Here is a 19922-nt window from a genome sequence, read left to right on the forward strand (position 1 = left end):
AAGAAAACCCTCAGGGCAAGGGTTGCAAGTTATGGCCTGGGGGCATATAAGGTTTATATAGAAAGGGTGATTATATAAACTTCAGAGGGAGCTCACTGGAGCAACAATCAGAAGTTCTAGTCCTCTTTACAAGATTCTGAGTGATTGGACTGTTGGTAGCCCTCCTCCCACACCTCGTATTTTCCCAAAATACATCTGATAGAAATTTTTAGATAGCCATTTGCTTTCATAGAACGTTGGAAAAAGGCTCTTTCGATTAGACATCGACTCCAACGCCCACCAATTAACCAAACATATCCAATTATAATTTTGAGATAGCCATTTTGTTCAGGGTGGTTAAAAGATCTACAAATTGGGTCTTTGAGGATAAAAATCCCCTCCCCACAGCTCTCAGGGTAAGGGTTGTAAGATGTGCCCTGGGGTTATATAAGGTTTTCTCTTGAAAGGTTGGTTGTATAAACTTCGAAGGAGGATTATTGGATTCGTAACCAGAAGTCCTATTGCCATGTTTAAGATTCAGCGTAATTGGACGGTAGATACCCCCTCCCGATCACCTTGCATTTTCCCGAATTGTATATGGTAGAAATTTTGAGATGACCAATTTGTTGTCGCAGAAACTTCAAAAAAGGCTCATTCGATTGGAAATTGAAGGGCCTAGTGCCCCTTATAAATTTCAAAAATGATTGGAGGGCAACCAGCCCCGCTCCCAAGCCCATATCCCCAAACAAATCCAATAAAATTTTGAGATAGTCATTTTGTTTAGCGTAGTTAAAAGGTCTAGAAAGTTGTCTTAGAAGATGAAACCCCCACCCCCCAAAAACCCTCTGCACAAGTATTATAAATTATGCCATGGGGCATATAAGGTTTTAATAGAACCTTATATGCCCATATAATGGTCGGTATAACGGTACAATGGTCGGTATAATGGTCGGTAAAATGATGGTATAATAAGGCCATATAATGGTCTTATGTGCCCCATATAATGGGGCATATAATGGTCGTATAAAATTTGGAGAGGGTTATTGGATTGGTCATCAGAAGTTCTATTAAGGCTTTTTAAGATTCAAAGTGATCGAAGGATGGATTTCACCCCCCCCCCCTCCCCACCTCGTATTTTCCCAAAATGTATCTGATAGAAATTTTAAGATGGCCATTTGTTGTAATTAAGGCTCATTCGATTGGAAATTGAAAGGACCTCTCTTAATAGTCAAAAGCGATTGGAAGGCAACAAGCCCCCCTCCACACCTATCAACTCCTAAAACACATCAAAAAAAAATTTTGATATGAGCAATTTGTTCAGCGTAGTTGAAAATTATGTCTTTGGGGTTGACATCCCCCCCACAGCCCTCGGCGTAAAGGCTGTAAGTTATGCCCCGAGAGCAAATAAGGTTTTTATGGAAATTGCGGCAGTATAAAATTGGAAGGGGGCTCATTGGATTGGAAATCAGATGTTCTGGTTCTAATTTAAGAGTGAATGTGACCATAGATAGCCCCCCCCCCCCCTATGTCGTATTTTCGTACATCAAAACTTTTTTAGATAGTCATTTGGTCAAAAGGAGTCCAAATACCATATAATAAGACCTTTGGGATGGAAGAAATCCTCCAGAGACTGGAGTAAGGGTTGTAAGTTATGCCCCAGGGCTATATAACGTTTTCATTGAAGGGGTGGTCATGTGAACTTTAGAAGAGGTTCATTTGAGTTGAAATGTATAGTTCTAGCTCCCTTTTTAGAGTCAAACATGTAGGAAAGCAATTAGCCCCCTCCCTGACATCCTCTGTTCCTAACACAAATTCAATTGAATTGTGAGATACACATTTTGTTAGCAATAACAAAAAAAAATCATGTAACAACGTCTTTAGGGTGGACACAATCCCCCAGAGCCCATGAGCAAGGGTTGTAAGTTATGCCTGGGATATATAAGGCTCATATGGAACGGGTAATCGTATAAACTTTCGATCGGAAGGAGCTCATCTCATTGGAATTCACACATTTTACTGCCCCTTTTAAGAGAAGCAAAAGTGAATGGAGGGCAATCAGCCACCCCAAGTCTGTCTTTCCCCAAAAACATATTTTAAATTTGATTTTCAGAGAGAAAATAGTGAATTCAGAATTATTTTTTTGGGGGGGGGGTGCATAATAGGTTGCTTGGATAAACTTGCGATTGGATAAACAAAGAAAGGTACTACGCAAAGAAATACGCTCAATTTAAAGGGAGCCTCAACAATTATGTGTCTTGGTAGGAAGTGGAAATGGTCGAAAATTTAATCTAAAATCCAAAAACTAGTGACAAAGTTATTCCGCAATAATACATATTCTCGTCCTGTCAGTCCCTGCTGTTATCTTGGCTATGACTCAGACTCTTTGTCTCGTTATTAGACATTTTAATGTCTTGAAATTTGTTATTTAATTAACCTGCTAATTTAAAGGGAACCTCGACAATTATGCGTCGTAGGTAGGTAGTGGAAATGGTCTAAAGTGCTAAAGAGTTTGGCCTTTATTTTAATGTTTAAGGATGAACAGAGGAGGTGATATGACATATAATGCAGATAATTAATTGGATGAAAATAGGCAGTTAAGTGGCCAACATTTCCTCACAATAATCCAAAACTTAAATTAATAATTTTTGTACTTCTCATACAATTACTTTCTATTATATAAATCAACAGATTGATTTAAAAGAAAATCAGAGGCTTAATGTCGGTCAGGATTTAAAATAAGAGCTCTGAGTCACGGTGTCCTTCTAAATATCAAAAGTCTCTAAGATCCCATCACCAACTCATAAGTTATAAATACCTAATTTTTCTAATTTTTCCTCTCCCTTTAGCCCCCCAGATGGTCGAATCTGGGAAAACGACTATATCAAGTCAATTTGTGCAGCTCCCTGACACGCCTACCAATTTTCATCGTCCTAGCTCGTCCAGAAGCACCAAATCACTGAACCCCTTCCCCAACTCCCCCAAGGAGAGCGAATCCGGTACGGTTACGTCCGAATGCCCAAACTTCTTTGTTTTTTCTCACTTAAGAAAAACAGAAAAACTTTTTTGCTGAAAGAAGTAGACCTAGTCTTTTTTTATAAGTCAAAAGTGATTGGAGATCAATCAACCATGGGGGTATTTTCCAGGGGTAAATACCCCCCTCCCCCGAAAGAAAAATAGAATCCTCGTTTAAATACTTTCAGAAGCACTTAGGCCTATTTGCCTATTCATAATAAGAAAGCATTATGGAGCAACCTCCCTCACGTAATAGGCTAATTTATGTTCGTTTTAAATTATAATGTCGGTCCTTACATTCTTTTGAAAAACTTTTGTTCGTCCTCTTTCAAATTTTAAGTTTAAATTACCAACGCTAAAATCAAATTAGTTACTCAGACTATAACATTAAAAAAGATTGTTTTCAGTTGCTAGCGAGCTAAACAAATGAATTTATAATTAACCCGATGAACAAAATTTCGACTGAAAATTAAGTTTGAAAGGTTTCCGTTCTAAAAGGATGAAAACGAAAAGATAAGAATCAATTTCCTTGTTTTGAAGTGTGTGTGTTTCGATAACAAAGTGGGTGATGTGAATGGCCAAGAGACTTACTAAGTTGGTATATAAGAATTTAAAAGCTGGTACTGGTCCGGTTGTTGATGGTATACCAATAAAGTTATTTAAGAACCTTCTTATCATTTTTATGCTGATAATTGTTTGTCTTTGTAATTCTATATATAAAGTAATGTAACTCTGTCTTCACGTTACGGAGTAGCTAGTCCAGTGTGTACAGTAGAAACACTTAGAGTGGAGGGATCGGGATGAAACTTGATGGGGAAAATAAGCGCAAGTCCCAGATACATGATTGACATAATTGAAACTGATTCGCTGTCTTTGGGGTAGTTGGGGGGGAGTAATTCTTAAAAATTAGAAAAAATGAGGTATTTTCAACTTACGAACGGGTGATCGGATCTCAATGAAATTTGATGTTTAGAAGGATATCGTGTCTTAGAGCTCTTATTTTAAATCCCGACCGGATCTGGTGACGGGGGCAGAGAGTTGGGATGGGGAAACCTAAAACTTGGAAAATACTTAGAGTGGAGGGATCGGGATGAAACATGGTGGGGAAAATAAACACAAGTCCTAGATAGATGATTGACATAAACGGAACGGATCCGCTCTCTTTGGGGTAGTGGGGGGGGGGGGTATTTCTGAAAAATTAAAAAAAATAGGTATTTTTAACTTACGAACGGGTGATCGGATCTCAATGAAATTTGATATTTAGAAGGATATCGTGGCTCAGAGCTCTTATTTTAAACCCGACCGGATCTGGTGACATTGGGGGGGGAGGAGTTGAAGGGGGAAATCTTGGAAAAACACTTGGAGTGGAGGAATCGGGATGAAGCTTGGTGGATAGAATAAACAAATATCCTTGATACGTGATTGACAGAATCGTACTGGATTCGCTCTCTTTGGGGGAGTTAGAGGGAGGGGTTCAGTGATTTGGCGAGTTCGGTGCTTCTGGACGTGCTAGGGCGATGAAAATTGGTAGGCGTGTCAGGGAGCTGCACAATTTGACTTGATAAAGTCGTTTTCCCAGATTCGACCATCTGGGGGGCAAAAGGGAGAGGAAAAATTAGGTATTTATAACTTTCGAGTGGGTGATCGGATCTTAATGAATTTTGATATTTAGGAGGACTTTGTGACTCAGAGCTCTTATTTTAAATCTTGACCGGCATTAAGCCTCTTATTTTCCTTTTTAAATCAATCTATTGATTCATAGAATTTTGTTAGAGCTCATACCATATGATCTCTTGACTCTTAGCTCTTCTCCCCTCGTCACAAGTGCCATATGAGCTCTTAGCTCTTGTTTTATATTTAATTTCTGGACGTTTTTGAATTAATGCATGTTTTGATCTTGGCTCTCCGCACATAAATAATTAAAACGAAATTTGCATATTAATTAATTGCAATTAATCGGAAGATTTTGAAAAAAAAGAAGCGAAGGAGAAGGCCTAGTTGCCCTCCAAGTTTTTGATTACTCAAAAAAGCAAGTAGAACTTTTAATTTTTTACAAACGTAAGCAACTAGAACTTTTAATTTTTTACAAACGTAAGCAACTAGAACTATTAATTTTTTGCAAACGTTTTCATTGGTAAAAAATATACGTAACTTACGAATTAACTTACGTAACAAACTTCTATATTCGTATGTTTTAATTGCGTATATGAGGGGGTTCAACCCTCGTCTTTACACTAAAGCTTAGATTGTGTCCCAATTCCTTAAGAATGACCTCTGAACCACAAAGGCCGTAGAATAAATAGTTGAAATTACTAAAAATACTTTAGCGGAAAGAGTGAGGTATAACGAGGTTTTAATGCTGCTCCTTACTTTCAGTAGAAAAAACTTTTCATATTTATTTTTTCCTTGTTTTTTTCAAATAAAGCTAGAAAATCCTGCGCCCCCTTCATTGAAATTCTCTTTTACCATGAGAAGTCTCTCCATAGAAATATCCTACCAAGTAACCCCCCCCCCCACCCTCAAATCTCCCCCCTAAACCAAAAACATCCCCCTGAAAACATATGTACACTTCCCAGTAACCATTGCTATATGTAAACCCAGGTCAAGGTTTTCAACTTACAGCCCCTCCCACGGGGACTACGAGGGAGAATGTCATCCCTAAAGAAATAGTTATTAGGTTTTTCGACTATGGTGAATAAAATGGCTATCTCAGAATTTTGATCTGGTGACTTTAGGGAAAAATGAGCGCGGGAAGGGGCCTAGGTGCCCTCCAATTTTTTTGGTAACTTAAAAAGGGCACTAGAGCTTTTAATTTCCGTTAGAATGATCCCTCTCGCAAGATTCTAGGACCACTCAGTCGACAAGATCACCCCTGGGAAAAAAAACAAGAAAACAAACTAACACGCATCCGTGATCTGTCTTTTGGCAAAAAATACGAAATTCCACATTTTTGTAGATAGGAGCTTGAAACTTCTACATCAGGGTTCTCTGTGCGCTGAATCTGATGGTGTGATTTTCGTTAAGATTCTATGACTTTTAGGGGTCTTGGATTCGCTCTCTTTGGGGGAGTTGTGGGGAGGGGTTCAGTGATTTTGTGAGTTTGGTGCTTCTGGACGTGCTGGGACGATGAAAACTGATAGGCGTATCAGGGAGCTGCACAATTTGACTTGATAAAGTCGTTTTCCCAGATTCGACCATCTGGGGGGCTAAAGGGAGAGGAAAAAATAGAAAAAATTAGGTATTTATAACTTACGAGTGGGTGATCGGATCTTAATAAATCTTGATATTTAGAAGGACATCGTGACTCAGAGCTCTTATTTTAAATCCTGACTGGCATTAATCCTCTTATTTTCCTTTTTAAATCAATCTATTGATTCATAGAATTTTATTAGAGCTCATACGATATGATCTCTATACTCTTCACTCTTCTCGCCTCGTCACAAGTGCCATATGAGCTCTTAGCTCTTGTTTCTTTATACAGACTACAGGATCCTTCACATTAAGCTTTAAAACAATCTCAGTGTTACTAAAAGAAAGGGGGAAACCAAGTAAAAATTTACAAAATTTAAAATAAGAAACTTTAATTGGCGAAAGATCAGAAGGTCTGAAATTTCGGAAGAGGAGGGATGGGAACAATACGTGAGGCAGAGCAACAGCGCTATACATACGACCAAGGACGTCCCGACGGTGAAGACCCCGAAAACGAATTAAAAGACCAAATGCCTTGCGTAGTTTCAGCTGAACATGCTGAACCAGGACTGGTTTAAAATCTCTTTTCGAAGCAGCATAAGGTAATCCCAAATAAGTGACTATTGGCGACAACTGAAAAATAACACAACTACCGCAATCAAGAGTCGCCCTGCCATTATCCTCTAAACAATTTACAACAAAAAATTGACATTTTTCAAAATAGATAGAAAGGCCCAAACCTTTTAAACAATTAATTAAATATTAAAATTAGAAACAAGACTAGACTTGGACCAGCTTAGAATGATAATGTCATCAGCATATGCAATGTAAGACAGATTTCGAGATAATGAAACAAAAGAGCAGGAAAGAGAATTAAGGGCAGTAGCTAAACAAGAATTGAATATGTAAGGAAAAATAATTCCATCTTCAAGATACATCATTAGCAGGTGGTCAGAATTCCTTAATGTGGCTGAATTAGCGCAATGGATGTTTCCTAAATTTGTGTAGATATATTTGTTATATGGTTTTAAGATATATTAAATAATAAAAAAAACAAGTTATTTTAACTGAAAGTAAGGAGCAACATTAAAACTTAAAACGAACAGAAATTACTCTGTATATGAAAGGGGCTGTTCTCTCTTCAACACCCTGTTCTTTACGCTAAAGTTTGACTCTTTCTCTCCATTCCACCTTTTAAAACATTAAAAAACTTTAGTAAAGAGCGGGGGTGTTGAAGAGAGAACAGCCCCTTTCATATACGAAGTAATTTCTGTTCGTTTTAAGTTTTAATTTCGCTCCTTAGCCTACTTTCAGTTAAAAAAAACTTGTTTTATTGAATTTCCGAACGTTTTTGAATTAATGCTTGTTTTGATTTTAGCTCTCCGCGCATGAATAATTACAACGAATATTGCACATTAATTTATAGTTTTAGCTAAATGGCCTTCTCATAGTTTTGATCTGACGATTTTGAAAAAAAGGAGCGGAGGAGTAGACCTAGCTGCCCTCCAATTTTTCGATTACTTAAAAGGTAACTAGAACTTTTAATTTTACGATTGTTTTATTAGTAAAAATATATGTAATTTACGAATTAACTTACGTAACGAACTTCTATATTCGTAGGTTTTATTACGTATGTGAGGGGGTTCACGTCCTCGTCAATACCTCTCTCTTTACACTCAAGCTTAAATTTTGTCCCAATTCCTTAACAATGACCCTTGAATCACAAAGGGCGTAGAATAAAAAGTTGGAACTACTAAAATTACTTTAGCGTAAAGAGCAAGGTATTAGGAAAAGGTGAACCCCCCATATGCGTAATAATTTCTGTTCGTTTTAAGTTTTAATGCTGCTCCTTACTTTCAGTTGAAAAAAACTATTTCATATTTATTTTTTCATTGTTTTTAAAAGGGAACTAGAACTTTAAATTTCCGTTAGAATGAGCCCTTTCGCAACATTCTAGAACCACTGGGTCAATACAATCACCCCTGGGTAAAAAAAACAACAACAATAAAAACAAACAAACACGCATCCGTGATCTGTCTTGTGGCAAAATATACAGAATTCCAAATTGTTGTATATAGGAGCTTGAAACTTGTAAAGTAGGGTTTTTCTGATACGCTAAATCTGATTATGCGATTTTCGTTAAGATTCTATGACTTTTAAGTGGTGTTTCCGCCTATTTTCTAAAATAAGGCAAATTTTATCAGGCTCGTAACTTTTGATTTGTAAGTCTAAACTTGATGAAACTTATATATTTAAAATTAACATTAAAATGCGATTCTTTTGAAGAACTATTGTTATAAAAATTCAGATTTTAGTAACTTTGTGCGGTCTTTATTAGATTTTACTGATGTCGCATACCGCCAAAAATTATCTAATTAAGTTTAGGCTTATCAACGGAATCTGTCCCCATTACCGCGAAAGCCAACTGCAAGGCGAAAATCTTCGTTTCGTAATAACAAGAAGGAGAAATTTAAAATCCTAACTTTTTTAGGCTGTCAAAATGATATTTCAGGATTGTGTTGTCACAACAGGACTGAAAAGCAAAATATTTACTTCGTTTTACTGTCTAAAATTTGTTTTTGAGTCTTGTTATGGCACTGAGGCAAAGAGATTGATGGGCCTATCATTACTTTTTTGGCAGTCCGTTTTGGGCTTTTGGTTCTGCTTTCTTTTGCAAAGAGGGATTGCTGGATCCACTATTTTCTCTCTGAAAATCCAATTTAAAATAACAAATTTCAAGACATTAAAATGTCTAATAACCAGACAAAGAGCCTGAGTCATAGATCTCAGCAAAGAATATATAACAGGTTTTTCGGAAGTGACTCAGAAAAAGCAAGTCTCTGACTGAGATCGGGTGCTCGAGAGACCGAGTATTGGGCATGTTGCAATCCATCAAAGATTCTGCCTGAGATTATGTCTGTGACCGACTACCGGTCGGTTTACCAAGAGTCATAACACCCATAGCCCAGGAAATATGCAGCTTGGGCTGTTCATTTGGGCATTGGGATGAGCTTTGAAGGCAAATTATAGTGAAATCACAGGAAAAACATTTTAGCCTAACAATAACTAGGCTACTTTCTTCGTAAACACCCTATTTTCTAGACTTCTAGCCAAACACGGAATATTGTATTGACTGTTTAAAAAAAAAAACTATTAGCAGCCTATTCCAAAAATATCATTAGCAACCTCTGCAAATAAAATAATATATCCTAGGCTGCTTCGTTCACTGCGTAGTTCTAAGTCTGCTGCTCTTTTCTTTTAGAAACACTTTGGGGTAACTACTTTAGTATAGGTAGCGCTGTGAAAAGAAAAACCCGAGGAATAATCGAGATCATTCGACATCACGTCATTTTTTAATAGTGTTTCGAGCAGTGGTTCCGAGATTTATTTTTTTTTAGCTCACGGACCAATTTTTATTCTAAGAACTTTTTCACGATCCCAGCCTCACTAATTAACTACAAATAAGGAAAATAGGAAATTTTGAATCTTAATGAATAAATGGTAGACAGAGACGTAAAAATAAAATATTTTTGGGGAGAAGTATTTATTGAAATTATAATTTTCGTTTTAAAATAAAATAAATGAATGACTTTAAAAAAAAAACCAATGGGATAATTCAACCAATGTTTGTAAACATTAAATATAAATCTCCACGAGCTTAATCTGCAGTCAGCACTGAAACAACACAAAATCAAATAAGAAGACGTATAAGCAATTAACACCTTTTGTATCCATAATACTGACTATAAATTTTGATTGATTTCGAAGCCTATTTCTTGCAAATATTTATGTAAATAATTTGTAATTTAATTGTAAGTCCATTTTTTGCAAATATTTTTCGCAATAATTTAGCATCTCACCGTTTTTTAAAGGATGTTAGTGAATCTCCTCCTTCTCGGTATAAAATTTATTAGGGAATCCTCCCCAGTCGAAAAATGTCCATGTAATTCAAATTAAAAAATACAATATTTAACAATGGATAAATTTTATACCCTATGGCCTTATACACCAGAATTGATATGGGTCATGTGATTCCCAAAGGCAAAGCTTAAAGACTTGTCAACTAAGCTGAAAATAATATCTATTTAAAAAATTTATCAGATATTTGGGGGAAAAAATAGGTGTGAAAAAGGGACTATTTGACTTTCAATCTCTTTGGTCATAGGCAGTGCCAGTGTTGCGATGGGTGGTACAATTGTACCAGATTCAGTACTTTTTTCTCTGACCTGTACATCTGTACAACTTTTTTTTAAAGTCAGAAAATCAGTACATTTACGTCGAACTGGTACAAATTCAGTACATTTTCTCCAAAACTAAAAAAAACGACGATTTTTACTTGTAAACGGAACCTTTATCATTCATTGCAATGGCAAATACTCTTGCGACTTGTCTGTCTGCTTTTATTTAGAGGTTAACTCTATGGTAAATTTGGAGTCGTTACGGAAAACGGAAAGTTGCCGCGGATTTTCAAAAACTAAAAATGCTATCATCTTAACTCCAGTTGAAGTAGAAAAAGATTAAAACGGTGGGATGATAAATCTTTCTTTTAAGTTTATATTTTTTTCTAGTTTTACTCAATCTTTGAAAAATTTTAAAAGCGAAAAATAGTAAGTTTTGAGAACTGGGCAAAATGGACAATATAGGGGGGCCATTATGGCCAACCCCTCAACCCCAACCCTTATTTTGGGTTCAGCAATCGCCTACTGGTGAATGGACTTTTGGCAGCCCAGAACATTACCAAACCCAGCCAATGCAAATATGGCATGATCCCAAAAATGGATCCAATCAGTTTCCATTTGCTGGCTCCCCTCAATCAGTGACATACCAAACAATTACAAGCCCAGGTCAGAGTCAAGCCATAAGATACTATAATCAAACAGATACAAATCAATGGATAAACACAAACAAAGAGAATAAGACAGTAAAAGTGAAAAATAAAAGAGAAACAATCAAGGAACATATCCAGCTGTCAGTACAGAATAGATTTGAAGTTTTAAGTGATGAAGCAGCAAATGAGAGTGACAATGAAAGCTATATGGGCGAAGCAGTTTCCTGCAGGGAGGCTGAAGGTATGCCGAGCATCAGTAATGATATTAACAATGAAAGAAGAAGAGAAGAAAATCCTAGAATTTTGTCCCCAACAGTGACAAACACCCTTGCAATCCCTAAGGGACATGAAAAAGTTAACCTGGAAAACAAAGCAAAAAACAGAAAACCTCTCCCAATGACTGTAATTACCAATGCAAGCATAGAATACAACTGCAGTGTAAATATAATCCTCACAGAACACAACAAGCAGTTCCCTGACCACAGCACAATTATCAAAAACTTGAAGAATATATTAAAGGAAAACAAGTTTGAATATGACTTGGTAAAGAACAATGAACTATTAATAGTACATTCTCAAAATGAAAATTCCAAAGAATTATTGTTGAAGACTACAAAACTAGGTAGCTTAAGTGTAATGGTTGAACTAAGAAAAAAGTTAGTCCGTGGTGTCATTAAAGGTGTGAATTTAAAAATGACAGAAGCTGATATAAAGGAATGTTTGGACACAGAATTAAAAATTCACCAAATAAAAAGACTAAAACTTTTTAACAAAGAAACAAGAAAAACAGAAGACAGCAAAGCCGTGTTAATCACTTTTGTAAGTGACACCTTGCCTTCCCATATTTGGTTTGCAGGAAGACCTAAAGAAATTGCTCAATATAACGGGCCAATCACTCAGTGCCACAATTGCCAAAAATTTGGCCATATCAAAACAGTGTGCAGATCACCAAAACCATTTTGCCTTAGATGTGGAAAATCTCACCACTCTAAAGACTGTCCATTAAAAACTGAGCCAGTAGAAACAAGAAATACAAAATATGACTGTGTAAACTGCAATGGTAACCATACAACTACATCCGCTACTTGCCCACAAAGAAGACAAAACAAGATTATTACAAAAATTGCAGAAACCCAAAATATAGGCATAAAAAGAGCTGAATCAGCATACAAATCTTATGCGCAAGTTGCAAACAAACAACATTCAAAAACTAGTCAATTTTATCTAAACAAAGAAGAATTTCCTCCAATATCAAGAGACCAAGAATTAGAAATTCAAAGTGATGTACAAACAGTGGTGAAAAAGATAATAAAAGAAATTGCAAGAAATCCAAGAATATTTGACACAAGCTCAATTCCAGTTGAAGAAAAAATCAATAGCTTATGCAAAGTTATTGAACAAATCACAAATATTAAAATAAGCCCAAGAGAAATCAATGAACCAGAATTAGACAGAGCATTCAAAGTTAGAAACGAAAGCACACTCAACCAACTGATATGTTAGTAGTCTCATGGAACTCTCAATCACTGACAGGCACGAAAAGAGATATGTTAAAAAAATTTGCAGTCGATTATAAAGTAGATATAATATGCCTACAAGAAACATGGCTAGTCCCATATAAAAAATTTAAACTCACAGGATTTAATGTCACAAGACAGGATAGAATACAAGGCAGTGAAGGAGGCACTCTAATAGCCATAAGTAAAAAGTACCATTTCAAGCCTTTAAATATAGAAATCTCACAAGATAAAAATTACCAAATGATAGAAGCAGTAGGATGCACAGTATATTTGAAAAATCGTCAAAAACTCAACATCATAAATATTTACAACCCAAAAGGAGAAAATAAGAAAATTGGTAAATTTATTGAGGAAATAGTGAAAACAATTCCGTCCTGTGAAAAATATATAATCCTTGGAGACCTAAATGCACACAATAATATTTGGTGTGATTGTGGTATCTCAAATAGTGCTGGAAATTCAGTGGAAGTTTGTCTACAAGACAACTTAGATGCATGTCTAATCACACCTAAAAATCTGAAAACACGTCACTGCAAAAGAACAAACACATACACTACAATAGATCTATCAATTACACCAGCTAATATAGCTTCTAAATGGACAATTTGGTCAGCAAGTGAAATCACTTTGTTGAGTGACCACCTACCAGTAATGCATGAAATAAGAGATCAACCCACGAAGTGTGAAAATGATAGCTGCAGAAAACAAACAAACATCAAACAAGTGAATTGGGACAAATACCAAGAAATCTTAGAATTGCAAAATCTTGAAAATACCTTTGTGAGCTCAAACAATATTGAAGAAACAATTGAAACATTTCAAAACAGTTTGATACAAGCAGCAGAGTTGACTATAACAAATAAAACAGAAACGCACACGAAACACAAACACAACCCCTGGTGGAACAATATTTGCAAAGAGGCAAAGAAGCAAATGACAAAAGCAAAAAGACACTATGAAGCAATGTTCACGTTTGAGAATTATCTACACTTACAGAAAACCACGGCCATATTCAAAAAAACAGTAAAGGAAGAAAAATATAAAAGCTGGAAGCAATACCTGGAAAAACTTGATTTTAGACAACCCTCAACAAAGATCTTTAAGTTTATTAAGAAAATGAATGGCTTTTATAATGAACAACCCCAAGTAAACATGCCAATTCAATCAGATGGAAAAGAAATTATAGATAATCAGGAAATAGCCAATGAAGGGGCAAGATATCTCAAATCAGTTATAAACAAAGAAGAAATAAACCAGTCAGCTGTAAGAAAAACCCTCTGGAAAATAAAAAGAGCTAGAGACACATCTACTGACGCACCCTACAATCAACCTTTTACTATAAATGAGTTAGAAACTACAATTAAAAACCTACCACTAACAGCACCAGGCAATGACCAAATATATCCTCATTATTTTAAAAAACTTCCTTCAAAATGGTTTAAAATGCTTCTTCAAATAATTAACAATTGCTGGGAATCAGGGGAATTCCCAAAAATATGGAAAAAGGGAGTAGCAATCATGTTACCCAAGCCCCATAAAGATCCAACGAAGCTAGAAAATCACAGATTTATAACCTTATTACCTGTAATGGGGAAGCTTTATGAACGATTAATAAATAATAGAATAAAGTGGATTATGGAAACCAACCAATTTCTACCTCCATTCCAATGTGGATTTCGCAAAGGTTTAAGTACCACGGAAAATCTTGCATTGCTCCAACGAGATGCCCCATATTCCCTGCAGAACCACAAGATCATGATAACCGTCTTCATGGACATTAAGTCAGCATTTGACGTTATATCCCACAGACAGATTTTGGATGGACTGATTAGCTTGGGAATAAAGGGTCCCCTAATATCAGTCTGTCATGAATATCTAAGAGAAAGAACTGTTCAAGTTAAATCAGGAAATTGCCTTTCCCATATTCATGTAAAATCACAAAGAGGAGTCCCACAGGGCTCAGCACTGGGTCCAGATTTCTATAATGTAAGTCAATACAATAGCCCACTGAATGACGATGAAATAAAGGCCTCAGTATTTGCTGACGATATCTGCTTCTGGCTAATAGGGCAGAAAGTAACAGAAATAATAACAAAACTACAACAAATGATCAATCAGCTGACATTTTGGGCTGAGGATCTAGACTTAGAATTTGCAATCACAAAGACAAAAATGATGGTCTTCACAAATAGACATATAACTAATATCCCAGATTTGATGTTGAAAAATCGAACAATAGAAAGAGACTTATATCTGGGATGTTTGATAGATGAAAAGATGACCCTTCAACCAATGGTGGAACCTATAAAACAGTCATGCATAAGACGACTTAACATCATGAAAATGCTTTCTAAGAAAACTTGAGGAGCGAATACAGCATTTATGCTTGAGTTCTACTGTAAATACATTAGAGCAAAGATTGATTATGCCTCACTTTTCTACAATATTGCTTCAAAAAGCACGCTAAACAAACTGGAAGTTGTCCAAAATAGCGCGTTAAGAATAGCCTTTGGGGCAAGAAGTACAACGCCCATCTCCTTCTTATTAATTGAAAGTGGAATAGTTGACCTGCAAACCAGAACAGAACAACAGATGCTGAAGTACCTGAAAAAGATATGGCTAGCCCCATCATCCCACCCATGCAAAGCTCTAATTATTAAAAGAGGACTTACCCATACATTTAACAAAAAACGAAAGCGGAATAAAAAATGGATGATAGAAAAGCAGAGAGTTTATTGAAAACACAGGATATAATCTTCAATTTTAGTGAGATGTTACACCTGCAAGACCCACCACTAATACCCCCATGGACAAGTAGAAGCATCAAATATCTAACAAACGAATTTGAAAAAGAAGATCCACTTAACTACATCAAATTCAACCATTTAATGGTTACAGAGTATAAAGAACACTTAAAAGTATACACGGACGGATCAAAAAATAATGAGGGTGTAGGAGCTGCTTTTGTCATACCAATATTGAATAAGACAGAGCTATTCAAGCTGGATCCATCACAGTCCATTTTGGAGGCTGAACTTGTCGCTATTATGAAAGCAGGCAGTTACTTAATGTCAATTTCTTCAGAAAAAAACAAGATACTAATTTGTTCTGACTCAAAAAGTGCAATAGAAGCATTGCAATCACCGAAACAAACCTCAAGAGAGATAACAACTACTCAGTTAGTAATGGATGAACTGGCAAAATCCACAAATACATCAGTAACCATTATGTGGGTACCTGGACACAAAAACATAAGAGGGAATGAAGAAGCTGATATCGCTGCTAAAAAGCGATAGTGGCAGGGTTACCAATAAATGGAACAACACCAAAAATAATCGGTACAATTGAAAATATGATCAAAAAAATTAAAATAGAAAGGCTAAGTGAATGGAGAGACAAAAATGGAACATGGTGGGCAAACAACAAAACAAATATTCAGTTTGAAAGAGGTCTATATGAAAAGCTTAACAGAGAAGAAAGCAGTATCATGTTTCGGCTAAGATCCACCCATGCTGGGACCCAAGCATATAAAGCCAAGTTCTTGGGTGAAAGTGAAAACTGTGTTAAGTGTGGCAAGATTGAAACTATCCATCACATATTAATTGAATGCCAAAATTACAGAACAGAAAGAAAAGAAATAATAGAATTTTTAAACAATATAAATAAACCACTCAGTGCAACTGTGTTACTAGGGGACATAAAAGATGACAAGCTGGCAGTCGAGGTAGTCAAGCTCATGACAAAATTTTTGAAGAAGATTGGAAGAGCAACAGCAGTATAAGTAAATCAACCCAAAGAAAGACGTCCTAAGGTCATCAGACAAGAGAGGACGGTTAATCAATCATCATCATCTTAACTCCAGTTATGAGGTAAGCCTGCTGAAGTCTTCTTCAGATTTGCCATGTCAGCAACGCTAAGTATGTAGTGTAGTGGCTTATTCAGATGATTGTTATGTACGGTATTTGTGCAACAAGTCCTTCTTGCAACCCACATTGCTACAGGCTCGATCACTAACTTAGTGATCTAACAAAATGCACATTCAAACCTACAAGTTCAGACTGTTCAAAATATCTATCAGTTATAGTATGAATGACAATAGGTTTTATGTGAGCCATACCTGTATGCGATTAGCCCCCATGTTTCTTAAGCTGATCACTTGTGGAAAAGCAGATAGAAGAGGCTTAGAGTAGGAGTGACTAGGAGTGTAGTGGAGAGCATATCGGCTAGATATATGCCATGGTGAAATCTACCTTCATGAACCTTTCATGTGCAGCATACTTGGGTAGAGGTATACTTATTTGAATGTTTGTTGACTTTGAACTTTGCCATTTTCATGCACTTGCTGTGACTAAAGTTAACTATCAATTAGCCAAAGTAGGCAATTAAGGGCCTCTGAAAATAGTCTACCTGAATAGGTATTTTGGATCTTCATTCTACCATTTAGCCCAAAACTGCACTGTTTATATTTAAGTAAGGTAACTGTTTAAATAAGCATACCTCTACTGTACCATTGCTAGTTTTGGAATAAAAAAAGCAGGAACCTTTATTGTATTTTTTTTTAACCTGTAGGCTACTCTACCAAAATCAGGATAATTACTGACATGGGTAGTACCTGACAAAGTCAGTGACAAGTATCCCACAGCCTGAAATTCTGTGGAGGACAAGCGTATCAAGCGTATCTATCATGGCCATGGGTAATTTTGTAGTAGCTTACCAGATGGTTACTCTTCTTAAAGAGATGACAGGCGCACACATCTTTGTGATCAGAGTTTTCACTGTCTTTGTCACCGTGTTTATTGGAATATCAGTACATATTTCGATCACCCATGCATTATTTACTGCTATCACATAACACGGTTTTTCAGGGAAATCTCTTTAGGAAATCCGTACTTCTGTGTTGTGTGATTGTAGAAGGGAATCTCTGGTTTTTTGTCAGAATCTGTTTACCTGATCAAGGGTAAAGCTAACAAAAAAAATCCCAAAGTAAAATTACTATCTAGCCTAGTATGCTTGTCATTCTTACCGTGAAAAAAGCTAGTTTTAATCTTCTTTTTTGATTTACCATACGTAGTAGAGAGTAGCTAGTAGATACATGGAATTATATGCTATATATCGTTTTTAAGGACAAAATGAAGCAATCAAAACTTCAACAGTTTTTCAAAACGCCAGGACCTCCAGATGAGACAGATAAGAGACAAGAAAATCCGAACAAACCCACTGAAGAATTGCACGAGGTGACAGAAGTGCAGACTGGAATAAACCCTGATAGCCGAGCAAACTTGGGCAGTGATAAGAACAGCAAAAACTATGACCAGGATATGATATCACTAGGTGAAGAAAGCGGCAGCAGTACTGAATCTAGTGAATCTGAAGAGTCTGACTCTGATGACGAATGTGTTGATGAGAGAATGAATGTCAAGGCAAAGCCAAAAAAAAAAAAGACACATTACAAGCACAAATTTAACAGTGACTGGCTTTCTGACAAAGACCTGCAGAAATGGATTCGGAAGGATGAGAAGGACAGTACGAGATTTATGTGCCTGGTTTGCAACAAAAGTTACATTGGAGGAAAAACCCATGCTCTTCGACATTCCAAAAATAAATTCCATGTAAAGAACTTTGAGGCAAAGCAGCATACAACTGATCTAGCAAACTTGTGCTCCAGTAACGTTGAATTTAAGAAAAGTGTGATGTTGCAGAAGAGTGTTGAGAATGCAGAGCTGAAGCTCAGCGGCTTTATTGCTGAACACAACCTGCCATTTACGGTTATGGAACATCTGCCAGGGCTCCTAAAAAATGTGTTCCCTGATTCCGTGATCGCAGGTAAGATTACGTGCGGCCGTGACAAAACACGAAATATCATTGTGAAAAAGTTGGCACTTGATGCAGACCAGGCTCTCTCAGAGAAATTGCAGAAATGCAAGTTTTCAATCTTGTTGGATGAATCGACAGACAAATCTGTTGTTAAATCTATGGCTGTTGTTGCTCGCTTCTGGTGTCCTCAGTTAAAACGTGTTTGCGATCGCTTATTAGGACTTGTCGAGGTGCCATCAGCAACAGCTCAGATAATGAAGGGAGAAGTAGATAAGCTACTCAGCGTCAGAAATATCCCAAAAGAGAACTGCATAGGTTTCGGATGGGATAATGCCTCTGTGAACATGAGGGAGGTAACGGGGCTGAAGGCTCTTGTGAAAATTGACAATCTGTATGTTATTGTTGTAGGCTGTGTGTGCCATAGCCTTGCACTATGCGCGTCTAACGCCTCCAAAGAGATCCCACTAGAATTTGATGAGTTTGTCCGTGATGTATATAACTATATACAGCATTCACCAAAGCGTATTGCAGCATATGCAGAGTTTCAGGGGATAACAGATACGAAAAACCATAGACTGCTGAAAGTCTGTGACGTCCGTTGGCTGTCTCTCGAGTCCGTAGTTATGCGAATTTTAGAACAGTGGAGAGCTCTGAAAGTGTAATTTTACGAGGAATTCAAGGCCATCAAGTCGGCCTCTGCTGAAAAGGTCCTGAAAATGATGGAAAATGTGTACACGAAACTGTACTTGCAGTTCTGGCTTCATTTTGCCGCAAGTCAACAAGCTGAACATATTGTTTCAAGCTGAGGGGGTTAGGCTGCACTGCCTTTGCAACGAGGTGTCTACGGTATTTGGGACTATCCTAAGGAACTTCCTACGTCCGGAAGTAGTTGAAAACAAGCCGTTAGGGACCTATGATCCGTCCAACCGAGAGTATTTCTTGCCTCTCGAACGAATCTATGTGGGAGAAAACGTGGAAGCTGAGGTTATCGAGAAAAATATTCCTGCCCCAACAGTGCATGCGTTCAAACTAGTGTGTCTGAAGTTTTATGTGAAGTTGGCAAAGGAGTTTTATGTCCGCTTTTACTGCAACTCAACCTTTAAGGTTCTGCAGAAAATGAAAGTGATCGACCCGGTTGTGGCTGCCTCTGGCCGAGAGGATATAGTACCAGTATTAGTCATGTTTCCTAACTTAGTCAACCGACAATCTCTAGAAGAATTGAGCTCTCAGTGGCGATCAATCCCTGCTGAATCAAAGCATTTCCCCCCCCCCCAATACTTGAAAAGTCCTAAGGTGTTCTGGGGGAAACTGAACGAGCTTAAAAATGGCTCTTCAAAGTATGCAGAGCTTTGTACATTCATGTTTTCTGTCATGTCCCTTCCACACTCATCGGCCTGTGTCGAACGTATTTTCAGTGCAGTGTCGGTGGTTAAAACGAAGTCTCGAAACCGCCTTGCAGTTGACACCATTTACTCCTTGATTCGGACAAGGGAGCATATTCGCGACCATGGTACTTGTGTCTCCTGGAACCCTCAGGAAAAAAAGAAAGGGTCTGAAGAACAGGCAATTGTTGAAGTAGA

The 19922-nt window shown here is 37.0% G+C and overlaps 2 protein-coding genes across 2 annotated transcripts; both read left to right on the forward strand.

Moving 5' to 3' along the window:
- The first annotated feature begins 15236 nt into the window (after positions 1–15236).
- LOC136042936 (uncharacterized) lies at positions 15237–15824 on the forward strand. The gene has a single exon (XM_065727850.1). It carries the CDS (start codon positions 15237–15239, stop codon positions 15822–15824), a length of 588 nt encoding a protein of 195 aa, XP_065583922.1.
- A 1833-nt stretch (positions 15825–17657) lies between these two features.
- Positions 17658–19004, forward strand: LOC136042937 (uncharacterized). Its single transcript, XM_065727851.1, has one exon. It carries the CDS (start codon positions 17658–17660, stop codon positions 19002–19004), a length of 1347 nt encoding a protein of 448 aa, XP_065583923.1.
- Positions 19005–19922: the final 918 nt, after the last annotated feature.

The sequence above is a fragment of the Artemia franciscana genome, unplaced genomic scaffold (assembly GCF_032884065.1).
Source record: "Artemia franciscana unplaced genomic scaffold, ASM3288406v1 Scaffold_253, whole genome shotgun sequence".
Classification (NCBI taxonomy): Eukaryota; Metazoa; Arthropoda; class Branchiopoda; order Anostraca; family Artemiidae; genus Artemia; species Artemia franciscana.